The sequence below is a fragment of the Monoraphidium neglectum genome, assembly GCF_000611645.1.
Source record: "Monoraphidium neglectum strain SAG 48.87 unplaced genomic scaffold scaffold02642, whole genome shotgun sequence".
Classification (NCBI taxonomy): domain Eukaryota; kingdom Viridiplantae; phylum Chlorophyta; class Chlorophyceae; order Sphaeropleales; family Selenastraceae; genus Monoraphidium; species Monoraphidium neglectum.
This window is the reverse complement of record NW_014010986.1, coordinates 1-7,500: the sequence shown is the minus strand read 5'-3', so window position 1 is coordinate 7,500 and position 7,500 is coordinate 1. Positions and strand designations below refer to the sequence as shown.

The following is a 7,500-nucleotide window of genomic DNA, read 5'->3' as shown; positions in this document are numbered from 1 at the left end:
CGCATGATCGCCAGCGCGGTGGCCGTGCGCTCCAGATCTGGGAGGCCCGTCCCCGGCAGCAGCCGCCGCGCGCGCTCCGCCGCGCCGGCCAGCCACGACGCCGGCGGCCGCAGCTGCAGCTCGGCCAGGGAGTGCAGCGTCCAGCTCAGCTGCTCGGCGGAGAAGCTTCCCAGCAGCTGCGCCGCGCGTGCCAGGAGGGAGCCCAGCAGCTGCTCATCGTACAGCCCCAGCTCAGCCATCGCCCCCACCATCGCCGACACGCCGCCGGCTCCTGCCCGCGCCACCATCTGATGCGCAACGCCAAACAGGGACGCAGCGGCGCTTTCCAGCTCGGGGGCGCGGCCGCCGCCGCTGCTGCTGCTGCTGCCGCCGCTGCTGCTGCGCGCATAGAGGTCAGCGAGCAGCTCGGCTGCCAACGCCACATGATGCAGCGACATCAGCGACGCGTACCGCTGAACACACCGCACGACGGCCTGCCCGGCCCCGTCCCCGGCCCCGCCGGCGCCGCCGCCGGCCTGCGCGCGCGACGCCGCGCGGCGAACCTCGCGCGTCAGGAATGCGTCCACCTGCGCCGCGGCCTGCGGCCCGCGCGGCGCGCCGCCGGCGGCGAGGGCGGCGCGGAGGCGGTCGTCGGCGGCGTCCTGCTGCAGCTGCTGCGGGGATTGACCCTGCTGGCGCTGCTGCTGGCGCTGGAGCTGCTGCAGGAGCTGCTGCTGCTGCTGCTGCAGTTGCAGTTGCTGCTGCTGCTCTCGTTGCCGTTGCTGCTGCTGGGCTGCGGCGGCAGCCTGCTGCAGCTGCACCTGCAGCGGGGAGGGGGTGGGAAATGCTTGCGTGGTAAGTGCTCATGGTTTGCTGGGATGCAAGCTGGTGACCTTGTGGCTGTGGCGCAGTTGTGTACACACTGTGCAGGATTGCGGTCCACGCAACCAAGCAGGGACCCAGGCGCCCTGGGGCCTCACCTGCTGCTGCTGCTGCTGCCGCTGCTGTTGCCGCCGCCGTGCCTCCTGCACGGCCTCCCGCTCCTCCGCCTGCGCCCGCAGCGCCTCGCGCGCCCGCGCCTCCTGCACGCGCCGCGTCAGCCAGTCGTAGAGCGCCTGCGCCTGGCGGACCTGGGGGGGCCACCAGAGGGCAGCCCCGGCGGTTGGCACGGGGCCAATTTTTCTCAGACACACGGCGGTGGTGCAGCAGGTGTGACGAGCGTAGTGTCCACAAGGCCTACATTTCTGGACCAAACACCAGGATTGGGATAGCAGGCACTGGCCGCGCCTCCCAACGGCATGGGGAGGTCATGTGGCGGAGTCCACTGGGGCGCACAGCCCAAGGCGTTGTGATTACCCGCGGCCCGCAGCATGCCGCGAGGCCCCGACGCCCCCGGGCCGAGGCATGCGCGCGCACCTCGTAGGCGTCCAGCGGCTGCCGCTCGAGCAGCTGCCCCAGGCGGCCGAGCGCCGCGGCCGCCTGCTGGTCTTCCAGCTCGTCCCCGTGGCGGTTGACCAGCGACAGGATCTGGCGCCAGTCCCTTGGCAACGCAAACGAGAGTTGAATTGTGTGCGTGTTGTGGGTGCTGTGTTGCCAGGGTTCCAGGCCGAGGGATGGCCGGGAAAGGGGAGGGACAGCGCCGCGCGATTTGCGACACACACCACACAAGGATGACAGGCGGCAAAGATGGGACATGCATGCGCCGGCGTTTTCGCGCCGCACCTGGCGCCCTGTATGGCGCGCGAGAGCGTGGCCCTCCTCTGCGCGGCGGCGTAGTCTGCCTGGGCGTCTTGGTCCCATGCGAGCCGCGCTCTGGCGATGGGGACGGTGCGCGGCACACGGGCAGCAGCGGCGACGAGCGGTCGCACCCCCAGAGCCCGGCGAGGCAGGCTCGCCAATCGGGCGCCTCTCATTGGTGCTAGCTGCCTACAAGCATGCATGGCGTGGTGCCCGCGATGGTGATGAGGTGGCGGTTCCGGATGGGCGATGTTTTGGATGAGAGAACGACAAAGCTTCTTCGCGAAAGATTTCAATGCTTGAAATGTCTCATTGCGACTGCTGTCCAATTGAATGGAGGCCTTACCGTGTGCCGAGTCACTGATCTGGAAGCCTATCCCCTAGCCAAGCAACGCCCGTCCGCTTCCAACCTCGACATTATCCTTTGAAAGCATTACATAGACGGCTTGCATTGATCGCTGCACGGATTTGTGGCGCCGACCTTCCCCCTTGTCGCGATTGCGCTCTGCCCGCATCGGCGCCCACCGGCAACAGCTGCCAGCACAGCAACCGGGCGCTGCCCATGGCCGGCTTTGGCCAGGCGCGGCGCGACGCATACGACCGCAGCGCGCGGTCGGAGCACTGGCGCTCCACGTTCGCGGGCCTCACCGCGTTTGAGCGTCACCAGCGTCTGCTGCGTCAGCTGGGCGCGTATGACGGCGCGGGCGGCCAGGAGCAGGGCGGGGCCGACGACCCCGCGGCAGCACTTGCCGGCATCCGCACAGACGCAGACGTGCTGCGGCAGGTGGGGCGGGGCCGGCCGCTCATGAATTCCCGAAGCGTCCAGCGTAAGGCTGGCGGCCCGCTATGCGGCCGCAGCACACCGCTCGCATGCCACCATGCGACCTTCATGCAGCCCCATGCAACCCGCGATCGTTGCACCGGAGCCTCTCAGCACCCTCCATCGAAATCCTGAGCAACCGGCCGCGCCGTCCCGCAGTCATACCGCTTCATCCGGCGCCCCGAGGACGACGCGCGGGACAGCTGGGAGGTGCGGCTGGCGCGGCGCTACTACGGCCGCCTGTTCCGGGAGTACGCCATCATAGACCTCTCCAGGTGCGCGCGCGCGCACGCATAGCACCCCGATTTCCGGCAGCGGCGTTTGACAATCGGGTGGCAAAGCACCCGCGCGGCCATCGAGGCGAAGGAACAAAGGCAGCAAAAACGGCTCGCAGTGGCGGCCGTCGCTCGTCGCAAGCGTGTGCTTAGCCGTCCCGCGATGCTCGAGCGACGTTTTGCCCGGCCTGATCACCTGTTGTGTGCAGCACAGTCACCGCCGCACACGTGCACCTGCCAGGTACCGAGAGCAGAAGGTCGGCCTGCGGTGGCGCACCGAGGCCGAGGTCGCGTCGGGCAAGGGCCAGTTCGTCTGCGGCGCGCGCGGCTGCGGCGCCCGAGAGGGCCTCGCCAGCTTCGAGCTGCTGTTCCGCTACCAGGAGGCGGGGGAGGCCAAGGCGGCGCTGGTGAAGGTGCGCTGCTGCCCGGACTGCGCCGCGAAGCTGAATTATGGCAGGAGCAGCGAGGCGCGGTACCGACCAAAGGGCGGCGGCGGAGGCGGCGACGGTCGGCGGGGCCGCAGCCGCAGCAGGAGCCGCAGCAAGGGGCGACGGCGGGGGCGGCGGAGCGGCGGCGACGGCGACGGCAGCGGGAGCGAGGGCGGCGGGAGCGAGGGGGACCGGCGACGGCGGCGAAAGCGGCGGCATAGTAAGAAGCACAGGGGCAGCGATGACGACGACGAAGAGAGGAGAGGTGGTGGTGGTGGCAGCGGAGGCAAGCAGCAGCGTGGCAGGAGCAGGAGCCGCAGCAGGAGCAGGAGCAGGGGCAGGCAGCGGGGGCCGGGCAGCGGCGGCTGGCATCGGGAGCGCAGCGGCCCCGGGGAGGGAGCGGCGGCGGCGGTGGCGGAGGCGGGCCAGGGCCCGAGCGATGCGGACATTGAGCGTTGGCTTGACGATGTGTTTGCAGAGTGACTGGCGCCCGCCCCTTGACAGGCTCGATGCAGTCGTAACAACAACTCTGGCGCGCAAGGACACTCAGGAAGGGGACACGTTCATTGTGAGCTGGCTGCCGCGCTTCTGCTGGCGCAGCCTTACTTTTTGCGTTTTTGTGCGCCTGCCCTAGGGTCTCATACTCGCGTCTCAAATGGGCGTGGCCGAGGTGTATGGGCTCTCACAGTGCGCTTGACGCGCTCCTGGCCAAAGAACTGGGTGCCCAGTCTGCAGCCGCACCCGCAGTGCAGCTGCGCTGATGCGGATTGCACACGGCACCCTATCCAACGCCCAGCCGCCCTCATAACCGGCAGCTGCTGTGGAGGATGGGCATGCTGGTGCTGCCACCCAGCGGCTCTTCAGCCGCACTGCACACGGGGCATGTCATGTGCGCACGGATGTACTCAGCGTTGGCACGGGCGTGTCCGTCGGCCAAGAGAGCGGCGAGCTTCTGTCCCGCGTGGGGTCAACACCTCAAGCAACATGTGAAGGACATGATGCCCCGAGAGTCCCACCCAGCCTGGGACTGGCAGCCCGCGTCGCTCAGCCACTGCTACCCGTCCGCCTCATTTTCGAACCGACATCCACAACCGCTCGTGTGAACGGGCATTGCGGCTTGCCTGTGCGCGCTGCCTCGGCCAAACTCTCCTCAGCGAATGCTTACACGTCTGTGCAGCGGCCGGCGTTGCCGCTTCAACAAGGTCTGCTGCAAGGGCTGCGGCCTATGGGACCAAAGTGTGAGGTCGTCAGTCAACGTCGGTGCTTCTCAGCTTGCGGGCGCGCGCGCCCCCTAGAGGGTCATTCTGGGCCTGCCCCCACCACACGACGCCCATTGCCACGATAAGCGCCAGCAGCAGCGCTCCCAGGTTCAGCCCGCCCCTATTTGGGGGGGGGGGGGTGGAGGTTGGGGTTCAGGGTGTGGTGAATACGTTCAGAGAATTCAGAGTGGGCTGCTGGCGGCGGGATGCGCGGATGTGTGGGTGAGCAGCCAGAGCAACAGGACGCTCGAGGGGCGCAGGGAAGGCGGCCGCCCTGGCAGCTCCCACGACTCGAGCGCGCGCAGCATGCCGCATGGCCAGGGAGACGTTGCGCCTCACACGCCCCCCGCACCCCCCATGAACAGCAGCAGCAGCAGCAGCAGCAGCAGCAGCAGCAGCAGCAGCAGCAGCAGCAGACACTCACAGGTGCTGGACCTGGGTGTAGCCAAACAGCCCAGCGGGGGTTACAAACAGCAGGTCGCTCAGCCCGTCCCCATCAAAGTCCGCCACGACAGGCGGCCCCAGCGGCGGCGACGGCAGCGACAGCCGCGCCAGCTCGGTGCCGTGCTCGCTGACGGCGGCGGCGGCGTCGGCGCCGACGGCCAGCAGGGCAGCAGGGACGCCGTGGCGGCGGAGGGTGAGGGGCGTGAGGGAAGGGACGAAGTCCGGGTTGAGGTCCTCATCCCAGGCCACATCCATGAAGCGCTGTGGGGGAAGGAGTTGCAGGAGTGCAGGCAGTGAGGTGGGTTCGCTGGGGAGCAGGCGGATCGCCACCTGGCTGTCAAAATAAAGGGCAGCAGAAGTGACGCGTGCAGCCCAGAGAAACTGGAGTTGAAAAAGCAAGCACGCTTACGCCAGCAGCCATTGGCGCCTGCAAACGCAGGGTAAGTCACAACGTCCCAGCGGCGGCAGGCGGAGCCCCCTTTGACCCCACCCGCACATGCTGCCGCAGCAGCCATCCAGCAAAGTCAACAATCTGCGCGCTCGCACCTGCCAGAGCCGCGCGCCGTGGCTGCTGATGGCGGTCACCACGCCGTCGCTGGACAGGACCCCGATGATGCCGTGCTGCCCCCGCAGGTGGCTGTAGCTGCCGTCCGCCCGCGGCACCGGCATGAACGCGGGCGGCGCGAACGTCAGCCCCGCCGCGCCCGGCCCGTGCGCGTTGACGAACCCGCCGGCCTCCTCGCCGCGCATGGGCAGCATCGCCTCGTCGACCGCGCGGCGCCGTGCGCACACGTCTGCAACCCACAGCTCCTCGTTCGGCGGCACGCCGCTCGTCGCGCGCGCCTGGCAGGCGCCGAGCGCCGCGTGGCGGGACGTCTGCACGTGCTGCAGCAGCGGGGCGTCGGAGTCGGAGGCGCCGCGGCCGCCGGCGGAGAGGGCGATGTGGTCTATGACGCCGTCGCCGTTGACGTCGACATGCAGCTGGTCCTGCGCCAGGTGCAGCTCACACAGGGCGCGGCCTGGCGGTTGGCGGTTGACGGTTGTTGGTTGTCGGTTGCGTGGGTGGAGCGTGGAGTGCGACTTGCTTTAATGTAAGCATGCGTACGAGCGCAGGTGGTGTTGGGAGGGGGAAAGGTGTGCGGCACAGGTGGTGTGCGCGCGCCGCTCCCGCGGTCCAGCCAGCCAGCAGCAATACAGTCAACCTGACGAGCTAGGCGTTACAACCTCAAACCTGAACCCCGCACACCGTTCCAAATTAGGTCATTGTGAACACACGTTGTAACCACCCTGTTCAAGGGTGGTCCAACAAGCCGATCCCAGCAACCCGTTTCAAATTGCCTTTCAACCGCCCGCCCACCTGTGTAGAGGTGCACCACCTCGATGCCCTGCTGCAGGTGAGCCACGATGGCGTTGGGCACGCTGGCGTTGGCGCCCATGTGCGCGTGCCGCGCCGCGGCGCCGCCGGGCTCGGCGGCGCGCGCGGCGGCGCGGGCGGAGGGGCGGCCCTTGTGGCGGCGGTGGGAGCCGAGGAGCCAGTTGGAGTGGGGCCCCGCCTTGCCAGACGCGCCGCGGCCTGGGGGGTAGTAGTGGCAGCGGTGGGTGCATGCAGGGGTCAAGGGGGTGTCGATTGCAGGTGAAGACTTTTGGCTAGGATGAGGCTGCGCGCTAAATCCCAAATCGAGGAGCAGAAGACAGACGCAACGCCAAGGTGAAGCGCTCCCAGCAGCGCTCTCGTCCTCGGCCCTCTCCTCGCCCCGCCGACGCGCCCCCACAAAGGAACTCCCCGGACTCTCACCCTTGCTCGCCGCGCGCGCCGCCGCCGCGCGCGCCAGCTGGCCCTTCTGCGCGCCCACCCCCTCCCTGTGCCTGAAGAACGCAGCCTCCTCCAGCCGCGTGTCCGCGGGGCGCTCCCACTGGTGGGGCAGCGCGTGCAGCACGCTCTCCCGGAACTCGCGGCACGACAGCTCCCCATAGTGCCGCGCCGCCAGCTTCTCGGCGTCCAGCTTGAAGCTGTGCTGCGGCGTCAGCGCCTCGCTGGCCGCCGCCACCTCCTCCCCGTGGAACGCCCCCGCGCGGTGGCTCCACCGCGGCTCGCCGGCCGCGCCCTCAAACGCAAAGTAGTCGAAGTGGCGGCTGACGTCCGCGCCCGACCCCGCGACCAGCGCGGCGGCGGCGCCGCCCTTGGCGCCGCCCTCGCCCGCGCCCACGCCGGCGCCCGCGCCGGCGCCGCCCGCCTGCTCGGCTTCCCACCGCAGCTCGTCCTGCAGCACGCCCTCCAGGACGCCCCCCGCGCGCCCCTTGCCGGCCGCCGCGGCCTCCTCCAGCCCCTCCGCCTCCGCCGCGAGCCCCGACAGCGCCACGTCACCGCCCACGACCACCAGCCCGCGGTCAGACGCGCGCACGCGGCGCGGCGACACGACCACCGCGACCTCGTGCAGGCGCGCGCGCGCACGGCGCGGGGCGCCCTCGGCGTCGGCCTCCCACATGAGTCCAAGGTTATGATCGAAGCAGAGGACGTGCCAGGCCGCGGTGACGACGACGAGGACCTGCTTCCGTAG

General features: G+C 69.7%; 3 protein-coding genes across 3 annotated transcripts in view; 1 reads left to right on the top strand and 2 right to left on the bottom strand.

Moving 5' to 3' along the window:
- MNEG_11216 (hypothetical protein) overlaps positions 1-1,892 on the bottom strand; it is a gene marked incomplete at both ends in the record, with an annotated part of 2,771 nt that extends 879 nt beyond the window's left edge. The window contains 4 exons of the mRNA XM_014040314.1: positions 1-800; positions 960-1,109; positions 1,396-1,519; positions 1,702-1,892. The exon at positions 1-800 is cut by the window's left edge and continues 769 nt beyond it. Of these exons, the coding sequence (XP_013895768.1) occupies positions 1-800; positions 960-1,109; positions 1,396-1,519; positions 1,702-1,892 (1,265 nt within the window). The remainder of the gene's footprint in view (positions 801-959; positions 1,110-1,395; positions 1,520-1,701) is intronic.
- Positions 1,893-2,278: 386 nt separating this feature from the next.
- On the top strand, positions 2,279-3,936 carry MNEG_11215 (putative Protein FRA10AC1 like protein; the record flags this gene model as incomplete). The annotated part of the gene is made up of 4 exons (XM_014040313.1): positions 2,279-2,500; positions 2,696-2,811; positions 3,053-3,224; positions 3,874-3,936. The coding sequence occupies 4 exons, from the start codon at positions 2,279-2,281 to the stop codon at positions 3,934-3,936; spliced, it is 573 nt and encodes a 190-aa protein (XP_013895767.1).
- A 982-nt stretch (positions 3,937-4,918) lies between these two features.
- MNEG_11214 (hypothetical protein) lies at positions 4,919-7,428 on the bottom strand (the record flags this gene model as incomplete). Its single annotated transcript, XM_014040312.1, has 4 exons — positions 4,919-5,203; positions 5,489-5,961; positions 6,300-6,515; positions 6,738-7,428. The coding sequence occupies 4 exons, from the start codon at positions 7,426-7,428 to the stop codon at positions 4,919-4,921; spliced, it is 1,665 nt and encodes a 554-aa protein (XP_013895766.1).
- Positions 7,429-7,500: the final 72 nt, after the last annotated feature.